This window comes from Oikopleura dioica, chromosome 2, assembly GCF_907165135.1.
Source record: "Oikopleura dioica chromosome 2, OKI2018_I68_1.0, whole genome shotgun sequence".
Lineage (NCBI taxonomy): Eukaryota > Metazoa > Chordata > Appendicularia > Copelata > Oikopleuridae > Oikopleura > Oikopleura dioica.
Genome location: NC_137292.1, coordinates 1,674,060 through 1,691,550, shown reverse-complemented (window position 1 = coordinate 1,691,550; position 17,491 = coordinate 1,674,060). Strand labels below are relative to the sequence as shown.

Below are 17,491 nucleotides of genomic sequence, written 5' to 3'. Positions count from 1 at the left end.
GAGAGATCAATGTTGACAAAAATATTCAAAATAATTGTTGAGCATAAAATTCTTCATAGCTTTTTTCTGAAAGCTTTCGAAGTCATGCTTGTTTATTTTTACTTTTCCAGATTTTTGGGTAAGTTTAAAATATTATCACAGAATCGACATACCGTTTTTTAGTTCATGGCAGTCCGGTTTCCAACTCTACCTACATATCTCTCCTCTGCTCATTTGTAACCTACCTTCCAAAGATGATCAAAGTGATGATGCAGGTACTCAACAAATTGTTGAAGACCGGCTGCGTCAAAGAAAATATCGACTTTGCCGAAAATCAAAAAGTGATTCAACAAAAAGGATCCGATTATGCTTGGGCCCCAATTGCTCAAGGAGCATTGACAGTCTTGCTTACTGTTAGTAAATTTTCTATAGGTAACTTATTCATTGAAGCCTTATATCTAGTTTTTATTCAGTTCTATGCGTCTTCGTGATTTATGTCAACGATTATATCATCGATTTCTGCATCGAAGTCGACCAAAAACACAAGATGAACGACAGTATTTGCGCACAAGTGGATGATAACTCCTTATCGGTGAAACAAATAAATAATTTCTCTTTCAATATTTTTTAGGTTCTGAAAGACAGAGTTAAAATTGACGGAAATTGCTTTGAACAAAAGTTGCTTGAGTCTGACTTCCGAACCTACGAGATCATCGTTCATCCCTTTAGAACCGAATGCATGCTGAAAAGTGAATTTTTCATCATGGCCAGGGCTGCTGAATTCGGAGCGTTTGCGTTTGCCCGCGATTTTTTGGCGGAAGATCCGCTGATTTTCTCCGTTTCTCCGCGCTATTCTCCGATCGTCCGATCGTCCGATTTTATCCGCCGCGCGGATCGTCCGCGATTACCCGCTACCCTTTTTCTCTAGCCAATCAAAAGGGAGGAACACCGTTTAAATTCGTCTTTTCAGCGGAAATTTCGGCGGATTATCCGCGATTCTCCGCTCCCTTTTCTCCGCTTGAAACTGGCGGATCTTCCGTGAAAAAAACTGCGGATTTTCCGTGAAACAGCTGCGGATTTTCCGCCAAAGAAATCGCGGGTAAACGCAAACGCTCCGAATTCAGCAGCCCTGATCATGGCTTTTACTCTTGGAATAATCTTCGCATCAACTCTTATTTCAACCGGGATTTGTATAAATTTGCCGCCTGTCTCGCTGAGCAAACTGAAGTTTAACTTCTGCCTTGCGATCAAAGACGGCAACGACGAAGAAGATGATGATGATGCCGCAAATGAGCCTACTGAAACGACTCCAATGAATCCTGACAAAGAAAGCCCATGATAGTGCACAGAAAATTGACTTGTTTCTTGCTCTTGTAATTTTTTCCTGATTGTTCAAAAGACGGAATAAAAATATGAAAAATGAGCCTCACGTGCCGTTATTATGAACAACGCAAAAGAAAGTCCTTGTCAGAATTTCTCTTAGTGAAATTTATTCGAATCAAATTTTCATCTAGCAGACGCCAGCTTCACATTCGAAGGTCAAGAAACCAAAGCCGCCAAATCCTTCATCAGTAACCGAGACAATTCTAAAAATTGTCAGAAAAATGATAAAAGGTGTCGATATTACCGGCCCTCGGGAGTTTGGAAAATGTATTCAGAGGCGGACTCGCCAGATTCCATGGCGCCACCGGCTTCTTCATTTGGAGCTTGGTAAGAGTTGATGCTGTACCAAAGAAGGTTACCAGCGAGATCGATTCGGGCAACGGCTCCTCGCCATGCTTTTCGCGGATCGTTGTTGCACTCCGTTCGGATAGGCTAATAATCAAAATTTTCTTTTAGTCCAATAAGAGCTCTACCTCTGGGTGGATGTTGCAGCCAGGCTCAATACCAGTTCCACAAGCAGCGACGTAGCCAATGTGATTTCCAGCTGCATCCTTGACGCTTGTCATGCCCCAGCACTCGGTGTACACAAGGGATTTGTAAGGAGTAGCAGCGACAGTGGCGAATTGGTTAGCTCCACCGGGCCATTCTCCAGTTTGGAGGTCGACCTTCCACTCGCTGGCGGAAAGATCGGCCTTGTACTTGGTGAATGTACCAGTGATGACGGAGCAGCCGTCCCCGCTGCAGCTGACGCCGTTGTCGGTCTGTACTGGAACGCTTCGGAGACCGGTGGTGACGAAGCCAGTGACAGCGCCGCTGCTGTTCTTTTCAACTTCGATGTCGTTGGCAGTTCCGTCACCGATGAAGCCGCTGTTGATGCCGTCGCCGGAATAGGCGAGTTCAGAACCAGAGACGGCGTCGAGGACAACGAGGATAGATCGACTGGTTGGGAGACCAACGACCTTCTCGACACCGTTGTCGCTGAAGACACGCATATTTTTGACGGATCCGTCGTTGAGGTTGCACGATTTTCCGCTTCCGTCACAGACGAAGCTCCACTCGGGGGTTGGTGATCCCGCGCTGCTGGCTGCGGCGAGAGAGGCAGAGAACTTGTGCATGACTGGCGTTCCTTGATCGACTTGTCCACCAGATTTGAAGCCTGGTTTTTCAGTGTCAACTCGGTTAATGAAGCCACCGACGATGAATCCACCATCAGAAGTCAGATGAAGAGTCTCAAATCCGGATCTGGTTCCGGCGCCGGTAGTGTAATCAAATTCCCAGATAGTTGCGCCAGTAGCAGAGTTGATCTTGGCAACAAAACCATTGTACTGGTTGTTGTTGGTCGTACTTTGACGTGTTCCGGTGGCGAGGACGTATTGACCATCAGCGGATTCTTTGACAGAAACCGCGTGACAGTATCGGCCATTATTAGTGTTGAGCCAAGCCCACTTGAAATTCTCAGAACAGCTGGATCCAGAACCGTTCAACTCGTTACCAAGAGGGGCCGGGTATTGAGCAGCGGTCGCGCAGGGCATCACCTTGCTGACAATGCACTGACCGATCTGACCACCTTCAGTGGCGGTAGAAACTCCAACGGCGAGGTAGCCTCCGTCAGCGCAGACTTGACCATCGGCAGCGTGGGGACCATGGCCAGTAGCGGCGGCGTTGGCTTCTCCATTGACAACGGCGTAATGACGAAGAGCAGGGGCAGGAACAGTGCCTCCAGTGCCATCAGAGTTGAAGGAGAAAGCGCCAGTTGTGGTGGTAGCGGGAGCTTTAGTAGTGGTCGTAACGGGCGCCTGGGTAGTTGTTGTTGGGCCAGGTGCTTGAGTGGTTGTTCCTGGGGCCTGTGTGGTTGTTGTACCTGGAGCCTGGGTTGTTGTTGTACCTGGAGCCTGGGTTGTAGTGGTGCCTGGAAAAAGGGGTTGGAAAAAAGACTATTTGATTTAAAAAGCATGCGAGCAAGCGAGAATATTATTTCAAGCGACCATACACCCCGAAACTGGAGCCTGAGTGGTAGTTGTTCCTGATCGAAAGGGTTTTATTTGTAAGAATATTGTTATTGGAAAAAATATAAGCAAATTTAATAAAAAAAAATTGAGTGGTGCATAAAGCGGTTAAAGCCGAATTTTTGCGCTAAGAATGTAAGACCCTAAGCTGGAGCCTGCGTAGTAGTTGTACCGGGAGCTTGAGTAGTTGTTGGCTCAAGGCAGACGAGCTCAGCGATTCCAGCATCATCAATTTCACCGAAAACTCGGTTCTTCCAGCGGCAAGTTCTGTCAGGTCGAGGACAAGAGCATACTGCATGAAGTCGTGCTTTCGTCAACTCACCAGCAGAGACGAGACCGCCGTTATCGCAGCTTAGAGTGCATTTCTTGCGGTTTTTGGCGTTGAGACCACATGTCATAGTCATTCCAGCTAGATAAATGGTTCAAAAGGATAAAATGAGCATTTTTAACCTGGTGGAGCCGCGAGATCAGGGCAGGTATCGCATCCCCCGAGCTGTTTCTTCCAGAAAAACTGGTTGGTATTGTTGAATCGGCACTTTGTTCGTCTTCGCCCGATTGGAACAAACCCTTCATTACATTTCACAGCACAAGTTGCTTGATCGCAGATGATCTCAGCGTTCTCAACAGGATTGAGGGGAGGGCAAAGTGAGTGCAGAGCTGCAACTCGTCCTTCTGGGGCGCCCCATCCACCGCTTTTCTGGTTGAATCGGGAAAGGACCTCGGAGTAGGCTGGTTGTTGCCATTCGGCCGAGGCGGAAAGAATTATAGAGCTTTACAAAAGATAACTTTATGCCTTTTTTATAGAATAAATGAGGCAAATTGGAAAGTCTAAGCTTTTTTTACGCTTATTTTTCTTACAGTTATGCCGTTTAATTTTGAGCTCTTGCTTCAAGACTATTTGTATATCCTTCCTGAGCAATTTCATGTCCACTCTCTCTATAAAACGCGTTTATTGCCTTATCTTGTGTATCAAGATAATTGGCTTTCACTAAGCCTCCCTTTTGATTTTAAAGCGCCAGGTTAAATGTCAGCGCATTTCCGCCGCGTCTACCGACTATGATTACCCGCAATTGAATCATTGCATTTCGAATGTTGATCACGCTTTTTGCGCCTGAAACGTCCGACGTTTTTAAGAGCCGAAATAATCAATTTAACCTGCAAGTGAATTATAAAACATTTGAGAAAAGGTTCATTGAGTTTATTCGTTCGTTCGAGTGATTGTGGTCTTTTGGACTTTTCGCTGAACTTTGACAGTTTCGTAGTTGTAGTCACTTTCGTCAACTGTCAGTTCGGACATTTCGTAGCTTGAGGAATATGAGCTGGAGTAATAATCGAGGTTTTCGTATTGGGAGAAATCATAGAGGCTGAAGTCGAACAGGCTTTTTGGGCTCTCGCAGGATTCTTCTTCGTAGAAATCGGAGAGTTGAGAGATTGGGCATTTGTGGAGGGTTCTTGCAATTTGTGATCTTGCAGGAAGTTTATTTTCATCGCGGCAAATTCTAAGACATTAAAAATTAAAACCTACGAACACCAAAATGCGATGGGTTAGAAAATATAGAAAGTTATTATCACAACTACGTGATTGAAAATCTTCCCTTGTGAAAAATTTATTCTGATTTTATGATTTTTAAAATGACTTACCTGTATCTACTTCTAGAATCATTCTCACAAGTTCCCCAAGCTGTCCATTCTGACCAACTTGCCTCGTCGAACCTTCTACTCACTCTATCATCGACCTTTTCGCAGCTGAGAATCACATCAGTTTTTCCCATTATGCAGCCAAGTTCGCCCTCTTTTATATCTCTAAAAGCTCGGTCAGACTTTCTGAGCTGGTAGATTTGATTGAAGCTCTCTTTAGCGTATCCATTTGCCAAGAAAGGAAGACGATGAATTTTAGAAGAATCGAGTTTTGAGATCATTTGCAAAGCAGCTCCAAAGTATTCTCGGCGGCTTTTTGATCCCTTGAAGCCCATTTCCTTGCTTAGAATCCAAAATTTCAAGATTTATCCGAAAAGTTCTTACCAAAGATCGTCCGCATGAATAGATCTGATTCGTCGATCATTTGAGTTTTTGCACAGAGTCCCGACTTTTCGGTAAGAATGATTTATCATCACGATTCTTCCATGATCTCCATTTTCTAGCGCCATAGACCAACCGATATCAGGAACTTTGCATGGCTCCGAGTTGCATTGTTCAAAGTCTTAAATCATTTTTGTCTAATTTGATCATTTTTTCTTACCGTATATTTCCTCTACTTCCCCATTCTTGCATCTCTGCCGAGTTCGAACACCACCATTGCATTTTTTATCACAAGAGCTCTACTAGAAATCTTCTTATCTATTCATTTTCAAAACATACCCAGGTCAGCCAAACAGAATCTGTCATAAAAGATGATAATTGCTCGCATTCATTATCCATATCATGCAAACTTCGGCCTCGATAACTACTTGAATCTGACGAGAAATAGTCAAAGAAGCCTTCTGAATCATCATTTGGTGAACTTGTTGTGGTCGTCGTTGTGGTCGTTGTTGTGGTCGTTGTTTTGGTTGTTTGTATGGTTGTTGTTGTCGTGGCTGTTGAAGTTGTCGTTGTTGTCGTGGAAATAGTGGTTCGTTTGCTTGTGGTTGTTGTTGGCTTTCCGGTCGTTCTGCTTGTTGGTCTGAAGGTTGGGGAGGTTTTTCTTATCATCTTTGTTGACTTTGTTGACAGTTTCTGCTCTGTTCTTGTGGTGGTTGTTGTTGAAATAGTTGATGTTCCCCAAGAACTTTTTTCAGTCGTTGTTGTTGTGGTTGTAGGAACCCATTTCGGCCTCGGTCCTCGCCCAACAATTCCTTCTGAATCTGAAGTTGACTTCGACTGCTCTCGCCGGAGATTTTTCGCGCCAAAAGTCCGTTGCAATGACGGACAGCGTGGAATGGATGCAAAGTGCTTGAGATCTTGCTTTTCCTTGTAAATTTTGATGAAATTTCGACATCGATGACATCTTTTCGCCTGCGCATGTCGAATTTGCCTTGGCAATTCGGAGTAGGAGACAAGCATTTTCCAGCACATATTCGCAAGTTTTTCGACTTTCTCTTCCCGGCTCAATGTTTGAAATTCTTGAATTCTTTCATTCAAAATTTCTTTTGAAATTTTCAAGTCAGAAATCGTTGAGTTTTCCCCCGTCGAGTTTTTCAATTCGTTAAGATTTTCAAGAATATTTCCAAGGACCTGTTTGTTTTCGCTTGTCATATTAAAACCCTTCGAAAAGCATCTGAGATTGAGTCTCACAGCCACTCCTTCTGAGTCTGTTACCGTCTCTTCTTCTTCGTTGATTTCCTCACATTCAAGGTCAATATTCAGCTCTGGCCTTCTTTGCACAGCATCACGAGCAACATTGACTTCTGTCTGGTTTATCTCTTTTGCATTGGAAAAAAGTACGAAAAACAAAACGAAAACTCTTCGCATATTTTTGCTTTTATTTCCTCTTTTTACAGTTCATAATTTGAGTTTCTCAAAAGGTCTGCAAACAAATTTCCACATGAGTAAACAAATAATTTTCACGATAAATACAATTCACAGCGGAGGGCAGCGGGAAGGTTTCTGAAGGTCTTTGTAGGGACGATTCGGATGAAACGAGATTCAATTGGCGGCTGGAATGTGTTGATTTTGATATCACTAGTAGAAGAATGTTTTCTAGAGACCATAAATATGGGTGTTTCGCATAACGGAAATGATTTCTGTGGGGTTTTTTGTTGATAAACAAACATAAATTCCGTTTTTAATGATTTGGAAAAGTCTCAAATTATTTGAAGACGTTGATATTTACCTGTGCTCACTATTCCCAACAAAAGTCGTCATGTACTGTCTTTCCAGCCTTGCCTTGTACAATTTCCACTTCTGCCCATCGTTGGAGTATTGAACATAAAAAGCTGTAACCCATCGATTGACTGTATTTTGCAATCCTTGCATGTGCGGTGCTTGACCCTGAGTAGCGACATGTGAAATCGACTTATCAGAGCCAAGGTCGATTTGAAGAAAAGTTTTTGAACCGGGAGCTTGATCGGATACCCAGCATTTATCGGAGTTCAGACGCGCGTAGTAAGGAAAGCTTGACGAAAGTTGAACTTGATCGAAAATAAAAATACTTACCAGGGGACACTTTCGCTCAAGAATCCACTGCAAGTTATTGCTTCGTCAGCTATTTGTGAGTTTTCAAGCCCTGCTGGATTTGGCGGTAGCTCTATTTTATCGGATTTCAGGGGCGTAGGAGAGGGAGGCTTCGGAGGAGCAATGACTGCTCTCCTTGGTTCTTCTGGTTCTCTAACTGGTTCAAAGACTGGTTCTGGTTCTGGCGCTGGTTCTGGCTCAATGATCGGTTCAGGCGCTGGTTCGGGAGAAGGTGTCTTTGGGATTTCCTCAGGACTTTATTTTTGATGATGATAAAAGTCCATTTTTTGCAAATTTATTTTCTCGTTGAAACTATTTTCAAATGGCTTCTATCATCAAATCTTTCGTTGGTCAATTCTTGAACCGTGCAGCCTAGTTTTCTCGCTAGAATTTTGTTCAAGCTGCTCCTTCTGCTCGATCTCGTCATTTTTCAAAACTAAAAAACGATGTGAAAAGTAGAAAGGAGAACTTGCTAAGAAGTACAGGGTCGTTAAAGCTGTTGAAGGTCCCTGTTATGATGATTTGTGATCTTACCTGGGTCAGTTTTTTCTTCGAGCTCTTCGTTTTCTGTCTCGGTATCTGATGATTCGGGTGAAGAAATATTCTCTCTAGAATTCTTGTTGGAATAGTCTTCTTGAGGGGCTTTTCCATATCCCCCGCTCATGACTTTTGACCTCAGCTCTGCCATTTTTTCGGCCCGAGAAGCTCTCGAATCCGGGACATTTTTCTGGCAATAAGGGTGTCAACTCATAAAAAAGAAGCTCTTACTTGGACGCTGAACTTTTCGATCTCGTTGATTTTCTCTCTACTGACATTAAAAAATGGCATTTTCCTCGCTAGAATTATTGTTTTTTTCACGAGATGACACCCTTATCACTTCGCCCAATCCCTGACTTTCTCGATGACAGACTGTTTCTCAAATTATCAATCAACGCTTTGTTCTCTTTATTAAAAACGGACATATCCTGTTTCCGCCCTCTTACTTTTTAAATATTATCAACCCGGGCTAAAAGTAGCGATAACTACCTTTGGCTTTACCCCTTATAAATCTTTTCTTTAAAAAAAGAAAAAAGGGGCAAGATTGGAAAAGCAAGACTTTAGGCATCTTTGCATCGACGAATTCTGTTTCCTTATTGCCTCTGTTAAATAAGGCTCCTTATTGAGGACCTTTTAGACTCCATTAAATCAATGAGGAAAATATTTTTAAGAGAGCCTTGGTCGACGAATTTCTATTTGAATTTTCCCATCAGAAGGTTTTTCGTCCAAAAATTCATCGAATTTTGGCACTTCGATGTCTCCCTTTCTCGCGTGTTTGGAAAATAAATTTGCCATCAGCTGAGCAGCATAATCATTAGAATCTTTTCAAGCGATCATTCTTTTCTCTTGAACTACGATTTTCTTCCTTTTCCTCCTTTTTATCATTTTTGACCCTTTCCTTCGATGTTTTCCGTCATATCTCTAGAACTGGGTTATTGGAAACTATCATCAAAAGCGAGAAGACAAGAGTAAGGATTTTTGATTTATAGTTTAGTCTCCGCGTAGAGTTTTCACTTCAAACTTTTGTCTCTTTTCGTATTCAGCAAAAGGAAATAACACGTGATAAATGAATTTCTTTATTTGTATCCCTTCATGTTTTTGCAGTACAATTCAAATGGTTTGTCGTAAATTTGATCGTAGAGTAGAAAACCGCATCCGACAAGAGTTTCAGGTTTTATTTTCGGTACGTCCTTGATCTGATGGCCCTTCCAGTCGAAAGTGGTCTTTTCGAACGGAATTCGGATGAGCTGCCATTCTTCAGTCACGTCAAAAGTCGTCATGTACGAACCCTAATGCAAGGATTGCGAGGCCATATTTGTTTCTATCGTTTGCTTACCCGCGAGTATCGACCGAGTTGAGTCGAAAAAGCAGGATTGAATCTGGCTTGGAAAGTTCGTGCGGATCCTTTGACTTCGACTTCAATCCCTTTGAAACCTTTCATTGTCCCGGCCTTGAATTTCGTCCGACAGCTCGCGAATCCGCCGTTGAAATCGTTCGACAATTGTCCGGTGAATTTTAGCATCTCGTCTATTTTCTCCACTTTTCCTGTGCTAAAAAGAAAGAAGTGAAAAAGAAAGCTGGTATGCGTTGATGAGTTTACCTGACGCCTCCCATGACATTATCATTGATTGTCCACCACTTTGAGCCGAAGAAAATTGAGGGGTCCATTTCAACAGACTGTGCTTAATTTTTTTTTGAAAAAAAACGAACTTTCAATAGAAATAAACCTGGAGTGACCATGGCGGAGAAAATATTCTTTAGTCGTTGCATCTTCTCTTTCTTTTTGTTTATTTTTTTTCTTTGCAATTTTTGAAAAAAAAATCAAGGGTTAAGGGTGTCAACAACGATTTTCGGCCAACTTTTGACCCCGGTAGAGGTACCTTAAGTTGGGTTGTTCAAGATTCTTCATATGTCAAAAGAAAGTTTAAACCCTTTTGTGACGCCTCTGAAAGCCCGATTTTGGATTAGTACTCTCGTTAATCCTCCCGCCGACTTCAAAGGAAGCCCGTTTTATACAAAATAGGGGTAACTTTTGACCCCCGTTACTAGAATTCTAGATGAGATGTGAATCTGAAATTTTCAGTGAAGAATCTTCAGACAAAAGTACGACGCCTCTGAAAGCCCTTTTTTCGATTTTGCATGCATGCATCCGGACAGCATGCATTATGTAAACATACGATTTTCCGATTTTTTGTGCTCGATTTAAGTGGTGTTTCTAAAGCTCGAATATTCGTATTTTCACAGGGATAATAGTTTAATACCTCGGCAATCACCCGGTGCGCTCAGATTGTATGCTGATTAATCCCTTAATCATCTTTTCCGGCGCCAAAGAGCAGGTGTTTGCGACTTTTGGCGCGCAGTTCGAACTTGAAAAAATTGCCTGATCTTATCAATATTGGTATCAGCGAATAGAGATTTTTTTAATATATAGTTTGATGTATAAAACCGGAAATTAAAAAATCACCTTTCTAATAGTGCATTTCTACTTCAGTAGCTCAAGCGCTAGTGCATTAGCGCGCCTATAGAATGTTTCATATCTCGTGTTCTAGATGAGATATTTCAGATCTGAAAAAGATTTGGAATCCTTGTAAGCTGAATAAAAAGATATTTATTGGTCGAATCATAAGAGAGACCCTTATTCGATCGTTGTTGACACCCTTAAATCGGTGCACAAACGAACTCAAGCGCCAATGTTGATTTCCTGGTGCAAAATAAGATAAATAATGAATCATGGGTAATTTTTTTTTGCGAGTTTTTATTGACAGAATAGATCTGTTTCATCGACAATTTATTCAATCATTCACGATCAGCTTCAATAGTTGGTCTGTCGTTTACTTTATCTTTTGCTTCTTTTTTCTCCATTTCGTTTAGGCCCTCGTAGATCCAGGGAAAGCGAGCGGGCTCATCAAGCGGAGGAAAACAAAACTCGCGCAATTTTCGCGAGCTTAAAATTCAAAGAAAAGAAAGAAGAACAAGTACCTTTGGCCAAGGTGGAGATAATAGTCTGTAGGCGTGTCAACTTCTTTTCCAAAAAGAACAGAGTCGTAGTCTTCCTTGTCTTCAAATTTGACATTCAAGCGATCCATCAAGCCGGTATTTTCAAAAAAGGAGTAGTCGAGCGTTTTATTTTGACGTCGCGAATGAAAATGAGTTTGATTCACTTTTTCAATGTCGAAAATAAGCGTGTGTCTGTATCTCTAAAACAGAATTAGAATTGAAGTAGTAAAAAAGAGCCGAACCTCGTAGACACCAAGCGCTTGGAAATCAATATGATTGAAGATTTTCTTGAGGATTTGGAGGTCTTCGGGATTTTTCGGAGAAAAAATAAAGTCGGATGAGCAAGTCTGGGTTTCATTCGCATCCATTAGTCTTAATTTTTTTAATTTCCTATTCTTTAAATTTCATCGTTCAATTTTTACCTGTAAATGTAAAAGATGAAGGTACTATTTTGGTGATTGACTGCGTAATACTTCGAGTATTCTTTGATTTTATCGTCTTTCCCGAGAGTTCGGACAATTTTCTTTCCGTTAGCCTTGCATATTCGAGCATAACTGATGTAAGCATAAGCATCGCTAAATGTAAACTCGCGAGAAAGTTTGAATAAATTGCTCTCATCTTCTTTTTCAAAGTGAAGTACTTCCAAACGATGACTCTTATAAACATCATCTGTGTCTTGAACTGGGTCGAAGTTTGTTGAGACACTTACTTTCTCAAAAAAATCACTGAAAGAAATTTTAGGGGGAAGATTTGTTCTGAATAAATTCTAACTGTTTGATGGGCTCGCCATTCGGAAAAAAAATTCGGTAATTTGACTGCCCCAACGCTTCGATTCTGTTGATCATATGAAAGGTACAGGGACGCCAAGCAAAGATCAGCATTTCAAAATCGTCCTTTTCTCGGACATACGGAATGCTGAGATTGTTCGAGGCGCAGTAGTCGGTCAATTCTATTTGGGTCAAGGCTCTTTTCGAAAGAGGATGATTTTCTGAAAAAAACAAAGAAAAAAATGGTCTGAACAGTCTTTACTTCACTACCTGTAACGTGATCCATGAATTCTTTATTTTCAAAAAGTGAAGAAAACGGGAAAAACTGATCAACGATCGTGAGACCAGCAGCTTTAATTATAAATACAGTCGCGGCAGATTTTTAGTAAATTATATTACCTAGGAAGATGATAATTGTAGCGACCGTAATCCAAAAATCTCGTTTCTTCATTATTCCAAATAAAAGAAAATAATCCTCTTCAGTTGAAAGACGTTCTGTTTATGAACAAGAGATGTCTCTAAACGAAGTCGAAGCTTCTTGAGGTGGAACGAATATGCGAATAATTCTATATCGTCATGAATTTTGGAAATTTCCGTCTTTCCCATTTAGTCCATTTTATTGTATTTTTGATTATATTTATTTATGAATAAAAGGAGAAAAAAAGCAGTTTTTTTCTTAAAAAACATCAGTTTAGCAAGTAAGGCCGTTTGTCGAAGCATCGGCAGACGCAGAAGCCTCATTCGCTGTAATAATATCACCACATGCGGCCAGATCCGCTGTTGATCCATCGCTAGAAAGGCAGACTTGGAGGTTGCACTCGATGTAGGCGTATTCACTAGCTGCGCTATCATATTGAAAGGCTTCGAAACTTATGATGCTGGATTGATCGACAATGGCTGCGCCTATGTTGGCGTTTGAGCAAGTTCCGTGCGTGATGTAAATTTCATCGGCGGAGTAAGCAGAGTCAGAGTAGGCGAGGCAGCTTTCGATACTGATAATGACATCGGTTAGGGCAGCTGGGGGCGTGAGTGTTAGCTTGACTGTTTCTCCGATGCTCCACGAAGTTGCTGCTGTTGCGGTCCCTTCAAGATAAGATTATCAATAAATTACTACATTTCCAATAACCTGTCGCCGCGTCAACTTTTTCTAGCAAAGAGGTGAAGGTCAAGTCGGTCGTGTCATCATTTCCATCATAAGTATTGCCATCGCCAATCGCTATTTGTCCAAGTTGAAGACTGACTGCAGTGGAGAACTCACACGTGACATCGTAAGATATCGGTCCTGCATCAGCCGTAACAATGGTAACAGAAGATCCGGAAGTCCAAGTTGTTTCTCCAGCAACAGAAGTGGAAACCGTGTAGGTTCCTTATCAAGAGGTTCAAGATTAATACAAAAGATATATTTTTAAGCCGATTTCTCTTTGAACCTTTCCTGTGATCGTTTGTGCAGCTGCTTGAGAGAAGGTAAGCGGAGCCGACGTTATTTTAAATAACTGTAATAGAGATGATATGCCTTAACCGTCAAAAATTTTGTTGAAACTAGAAAAATTGTCATCCCCGTTCATTTGAGTCTTGTGTCCATCCATCGTTTACTAGCCCGGCAACCAGAGTTGTCGTGTCTGCTGGAATATTCGTGTAGAAGTGCTCAATCTCTAGAGTCAAATCCACAGTTCCATCGCCGTTACAGGTGAATGCAAAAGCTCCATCGGGGACGCAGTTGCTGGTTGATGCATCTAAAGTCCACTTGGTCGGGCAGGAAGCGAGAGCGGCGGCAGGAAAAAGGGTTGAAAAGAGCTTCATTGAAATTTCGAAATGCAAAAGTGTTCATTTCCAAGGCAGGTTAAATATGCACTGCTTTTACGGGCCAGTGAGTTTTCTGGAGCATGCCGTTTCGGATCACCTGTTTGGAGCAAAAATTTGTGGCGATTCGGGCGATTGATGAAACGGTTGGTTGAAGATTCAGTTGAACGATCTCAAAAATAACCTCGAAAAGCACTTGAACCTATCGAAGTCGAGGTGGCAGTGCACAAAGAAACAAGGATAAAGGTAATCTCTTTATTTGATTCAGACAGGCCGGTTCAACTACAGTCATACTAAAACAATGGACGAATGGATCAATTTGTCGAAGGAAAATCGTTTCTTCTTGGTCATCATTGCTTCATCAGGAAATCGCTTTTGGTAGATGGGGCGTACTCGGAGGGGAAGATTCGCTTGAAATTCACGTACTTGGAGCAGCTTTCTTTGTATTTTTTGCAATCACTGGAAGAGGATGATCCAGAGGTTCGGCAAGCATCTGAATTTAGGGAGTATTTATGTATCTGACAGAATAAGTATTTACCAAAGATTCCGGAGCAGGAATTCGCAGTTGGCTTCGGCATTTCTTTTTCTTGTTGTGATGTTTTTTATTTTGCTTTCTAAGCGGGAAAGTCTGAAAAGATATTAAGGCCCCCCTTTCGACCCATATTTCTGTCACGTGTTAAAGTTTTTTTTGAAAAGTTTCTTGATGAAAAAGTTTCAATTTTTTTTCTGATCTGGGATAGGTGTGCCCAAGGAGATCAATAAGTAGAATTAGAAAAAGTGGCAGGGGCCAATCAGCAACGGCAACGCCCAAATAAACTGGTTCGGTCTGACCACGGGTCTAGTGAGGTCACGGTATTGAAAACAGCTTTTTATTAGACTTGGCACGGATTGATCAAAATAAGGTCACTCGTCTGCCCGTCCCACTTCCCTAGTTGAGCTCAAATCATCGTAAAAATGAACAGAAAAGCATTTTTAACGATGATCTGCGGGACTTGTCATCGTTGCGTAAGGACGGTAACTCTGATGCAAGATGGAACTTGTTTGCCGTTGAACAAGCTAGACCTGATATTTTTTTTTAATAAGATTTGTTTGCCAAAGGGAGGTTAGGGAGTCAGAACATCTTTCTGTTAATTTTTAGGCACGCCCTGACTATGTCGTGAATGTCGTGAATGTCGTGAATGTCGCGAATGTCGTGAATGCCGTTGCCAAAAAAGCAAAAAAAAATGTTCTAGAAAAAAACAACAAATTCATCGGATTATCGAAAATAATTTTTTTTTCACCGATTAACCCTTTAACAGGGTGGTCAATTTTGCCTACGCTTTTGCCTGTCTGTGATTGACTGAAATCATGGATCCTGAGTAGTGATTTGCTACCCGTTTCCACGCGTGCAGGTCAAACCTGCACGCCCCTGTTAACGGGTTAACCTCTCTAACCTGAGTATTAACAGAAAAAATATATAAGTATGGGATAAAGAAGCGCTCCGCGCAGTTTCTGGTAGAAAACTCCTTGATCGGAGTGGTAACACATCTAGTGGTATTTTCGCGCCTCCTGTTCTGCACGATAACGACGATACTCATTTTCTAGAACAAAGTTGTTTTCAACTTGGTCATTTTTTCGCCTCGAAATTCACGACATTCACGACATTCGCGACATTCACGACATTCACGACATTCACGACATAGTCAGGGAGTCCCAATTTTTAAGTGCTCTTCTTGTTTTTAGTCGAAATCAATTCATTCATTTGATCAGGTTTTTCGAAGGATATCTTTCCAACTCATTAGCATATCGCCGATGTCGGCGCCCGCTAAACCCAGAAGTCCGTAAAACTACTTCCTATTGAAACCTTCCACCTTGTTTCATCTCCGAAATTTCGCCGATGTTTCAAGGCGCAACCACTTATCAGAAAATCTATCTTGTAATTTCCTTCCCCCAAGTGCCCGGCCATATATAACTGACCCCATTTTCTCCAAGATACAAAACTTCAGTTTTTCAAATTTAAAAAAGAACGAATCGAAAAATGAAAAATTCGGTGTTTTTGCTTTTTATGAGCTGTGAAGTCTTGCAAGCTTCAGTAATTCAACCTGTTGACTGGGACAGTTTGATTCTTGGAGATAATTTTGTGATCAACAGAGAAGAATTGGTCATGTTTATTGATGATCCTTCAGTAGGTAAGAAATTTTTACGGAAGATTTTTGTCATTTTTTATTCGATTGATTTTCAGGTGACTGGATTCTGCCAGAAAACATGCTCGAAATCTTCAACTCCACTCCCGCCTTTGACTTCAACCAAAACACCATCATCGAATCTTCCGAAATCGCGATGCAAGAAAATCTTCTTTCCTTCGTCAGAAAATCCAACTGCCCCGGCTCTTGCTGGGACTTTCATCCATCGAAGGGATGCTTTCTTGAGAGCGACATTTTCGAAGAAAAAATTGAGCATAGCTGCTTGGCAAGTGGTGTTAGAATTGAAATCGATGAGTGCATCTTCGACCATGCTAATGAGGAAGGGGAAGGGGCGAAGTTGAGCGCGGGAGACTGCTTGCTTGAGTTTTCGAAGATGGAAATGCATTTTGAAGATCAAAGGAACGAGTTTTTAAAGATATTTTTTTCGTTTTTTTTTCTGAATAGAAACCATAATAACCGCGTTTATAATGGCATTTTGATGTTTTTCTTCTGATAAGCTTTGATATTTTTCAATAATTTTGAGTAAATTGTAATTGCATCTTACTGCACTTTGGTAGTCTGCTATCTTGGTTAGTTTGAAAATATTTTTTTGAAAACTCATCAAAAGAAATTTCGTAAGAATCGAGCTATCCGTTCACGACCTCAACATCTGTGGAATTTCCTTCGCCGAAGAGTCCGAAAGTCTAATCCTTGAATCTTCCATTCACCTCTCCAACGAAGCGAAGCATGATGAAGAGCTTTTTATCAGATGTGAATACGCGAAAACTGTAATTAAGTCATTCATGTTCAAGACTTTTCAAATGGAAAATGAAGAAAAGGTTTGCTTTTCTTGAGAAATTTGAGCTAGAGAAATTTGAGGAAACGATTTCGTCGACAGAAACGGGAGATCTAAGCGGGTCATTTGCACTGGATCTCATGGGCGTTGGGCCAAAACACGACGTCTTCATTATCGGCTCGACTATTTATGGATCAGTCCTCTATGATTTCAGCGAAACAGGACTCGACGAGGCGCCATTTCAGTTTTACATTTCTGACTGCTCTGTTGGTAAGATACTGTTTTCTTTTCTTGAAAAACGCGCAAGAATTGCGAAAAAACTTCCACAGGAACAGATTTGTTTCCGCTATGTTTATTTTGTCCAAATTCAATTGTGATTCGGTAGACTTGAATCGCGATCCTGTTTATGGCAGAAAATTAAGTTCATCTAAAAAGTCAATCTGATTGTTTTTGAAAAAAGTGGAATGGGATTAAAAGAATGCTGTTTTCATAATATGAACTTTATTCAACAGAATTATTTTTTGTCAAATTTCTATTTTCGATAAACTTAGAAACAAAAAATTTTCGTCAAATACCAATTAGATGCCTTCTTTTTCAAGAAAGTTATTTTGAATTTAGGTGCTACAAACATAGACTCATCATTCCCAATCATCGAAAACAACTGCCCAAATGCCCTTGCCTCCCAATACCTCGACTTCGAGCTGACTTCTGACCTCCTTTCTTCCTCCGACAAAACCTTTCAATTCAAAGCATTTGGATTATCCGGCGCAGAAGCATACGAAATGACCTGCTCAATTGAAATTTGCATTGATTCCTGCCCAACAATAATTTGTTAAATAAAAACCAAAGATTCAAAAAATCGTCATTTATTCAAAAAATCGTCATTTTTACAAACTTTGTACAGTCACGCATTGT

General features: G+C 41.2%; 7 protein-coding genes and 1 long non-coding RNA gene across 8 annotated transcripts in view; 2 read left to right on the top strand and 6 right to left on the bottom strand.

The window, feature by feature from the left end:
- Positions 1–17,491, top strand: part of LOC145699672 (carbonic anhydrase 2-like) — a 79,177-nt gene that overhangs the window by 45,672 nt on the left and 16,014 nt on the right. The gene's annotated exons all lie outside the window — the stretch shown is intronic.
- On the bottom strand, positions 1,424–4,293 carry LOC145697548 (uncharacterized). Its single transcript, XM_081774770.1, has 6 exons — positions 4,235–4,293; positions 3,819–4,138; positions 3,541–3,777; positions 1,836–3,271; positions 1,607–1,794; positions 1,424–1,565 (listed from the first exon to the last, which is right to left on the bottom strand). The coding sequence occupies exons 1-6, from the start codon at positions 4,291–4,293 to the stop codon at positions 1,490–1,492; spliced, it is 2,316 nt and encodes a 771-aa protein (XP_081630896.1). The 3' UTR covers positions 1,424–1,489.
- LOC145696650 (uncharacterized) lies at positions 4,564–6,842 on the bottom strand. Its single transcript, XM_081773720.1, has 5 exons — positions 5,727–6,842; positions 5,608–5,686; positions 5,391–5,568; positions 5,010–5,348; positions 4,564–4,867 (listed from the first exon to the last, which is right to left on the bottom strand). Exons 1-5 carry the CDS (start codon positions 6,813–6,815, stop codon positions 4,567–4,569), a joined length of 1,986 nt encoding a protein of 661 aa, XP_081629846.1. The 5' UTR covers positions 6,816–6,842; the 3' UTR covers positions 4,564–4,566.
- Positions 6,817–7,774, bottom strand: LOC145697546 (lactadherin-like; the record flags this gene model as incomplete). Its single annotated transcript, XM_081774769.1, has 3 exons — positions 6,817–7,025; positions 7,177–7,458; positions 7,500–7,774. Coding segments are annotated over 3 exons (675 nt in total), but the record flags the coding sequence as incomplete, so codon positions are not given.
- LOC145699763 (uncharacterized) lies at positions 7,824–8,412 on the bottom strand. The gene is made up of 3 exons (XM_081777028.1): positions 8,286–8,412; positions 8,052–8,244; positions 7,824–7,953 (listed from the first exon to the last, which is right to left on the bottom strand). Exons 1-3 carry the CDS (start codon positions 8,343–8,345, stop codon positions 7,853–7,855), a joined length of 354 nt encoding a protein of 117 aa, XP_081633154.1. The 5' UTR covers positions 8,346–8,412; the 3' UTR covers positions 7,824–7,852.
- Positions 12,438–13,618, bottom strand: LOC145697545 (uncharacterized). Its single transcript, XM_081774768.1, has 4 exons — positions 13,412–13,618; positions 13,230–13,311; positions 12,945–13,184; positions 12,438–12,901 (listed from the first exon to the last, which is right to left on the bottom strand). The coding sequence occupies exons 1-4, from the start codon at positions 13,616–13,618 to the stop codon at positions 12,510–12,512; spliced, it is 921 nt and encodes a 306-aa protein (XP_081630894.1). The 3' UTR covers positions 12,438–12,509.
- Positions 13,858–14,369, bottom strand: LOC145699192 (uncharacterized). The gene is made up of 3 exons (XR_014133986.1): positions 14,292–14,369; positions 14,157–14,246; positions 13,858–14,111 (listed from the first exon to the last, which is right to left on the bottom strand). It is a non-coding gene; the product is annotated as an uncharacterized LOC145699192 (long non-coding RNA).
- LOC145697544 (uncharacterized) lies at positions 15,636–17,489 on the top strand. Its single transcript, XM_081774767.1, has 5 exons — positions 15,636–15,786; positions 15,840–16,206; positions 16,409–16,619; positions 16,660–16,846; positions 17,195–17,489. The coding sequence occupies exons 1-5, from the start codon at positions 15,636–15,638 to the stop codon at positions 17,410–17,412; spliced, it is 1,134 nt and encodes a 377-aa protein (XP_081630893.1). The 3' UTR covers positions 17,413–17,489.

Excerpts from the sequence above, each read along its gene's own strand:
- LOC145699763 (XM_081777028.1), bottom strand. The coding sequence starts at position 8,345 with ATGCCATTTTTTAATGTCAGTAGAGAGAAAATCAACGAGATCGAAAAG. Across the intron at positions 8,245-8,285 it reads TCGAAAAGTTCAGCGTCCAA|AAAAATGTCCCGGATTCGAG; the intron begins GTAAGAGCTTCT and ends CCTTATTGCCAG. Across the intron at positions 7,954-8,051 it reads CGAAGAAAAAACTGACCCAG|TTTTGAAAAATGACGAGATC; the intron begins GTAAGATCACAA and ends ATCGTTTTTTAG.
- LOC145697545 (XM_081774768.1), bottom strand. The coding sequence starts at position 13,618 with ATGAAGCTCTTTTCAACCCTTTTTCCTGCCGCCGCTCTCGCTTCCTGC. Across the intron at positions 13,312-13,411 it reads CAACTCTGGTTGCCGGGCTA|TTATTTAAAATAACGTCGGC; the intron begins GTAAACGATGGA and ends TCTCTATTACAG. Across the intron at positions 12,902-12,944 it reads AAAAGTTGACGCGGCGACAG|GGACCGCAACAGCAGCAACT; the intron begins GTTATTGGAAAT and ends CTTATCTTGAAG.
- LOC145697544 (XM_081774767.1), top strand. The coding sequence starts at position 15,636 with ATGAAAAATTCGGTGTTTTTGCTTTTTATGAGCTGTGAAGTCTTGCAA. Across the intron at positions 15,787-15,839 it reads TATTGATGATCCTTCAGTAG|GTGACTGGATTCTGCCAGAA; the intron begins GTAAGAAATTTT and ends ATTGATTTTCAG. Across the intron at positions 16,620-16,659 it reads AAATGGAAAATGAAGAAAAG|GAAACGATTTCGTCGACAGA; the intron begins GTTTGCTTTTCT and ends GAGAAATTTGAG.
- LOC145697548 (XM_081774770.1), bottom strand. The coding sequence starts at position 4,293 with ATGAAATTGCTCAGGAAGGATATACAAATAGTCTTGAAGCAAGAGCTC. Across the intron at positions 3,272-3,540 it reads AACAACTACTCAAGCTCCCG|GCACCACTACAACCCAGGCT; the intron begins GTACAACTACTA and ends CCCTTTTTCCAG. Across the intron at positions 1,795-1,835 it reads GCTGCAACATCCACCCAGAG|CCTATCCGAACGGAGTGCAA; the intron begins GTAGAGCTCTTA and ends TTTGATTATTAG.
- LOC145696650 (XM_081773720.1), bottom strand. The coding sequence starts at position 6,815 with ATGCGAAGAGTTTTCGTTTTGTTTTTCGTACTTTTTTCCAATGCAAAA. Across the intron at positions 5,687-5,726 it reads ATTCTGTTTGGCTGACCTGG|AGCTCTTGTGATAAAAAATG; the intron begins GTATGTTTTGAA and ends GATTTCTAGTAG. Across the intron at positions 4,868-5,009 it reads GATTCTAGAAGTAGATACAG|AATTTGCCGCGATGAAAATA; the intron begins GTAAGTCATTTT and ends TTAATGTCTTAG.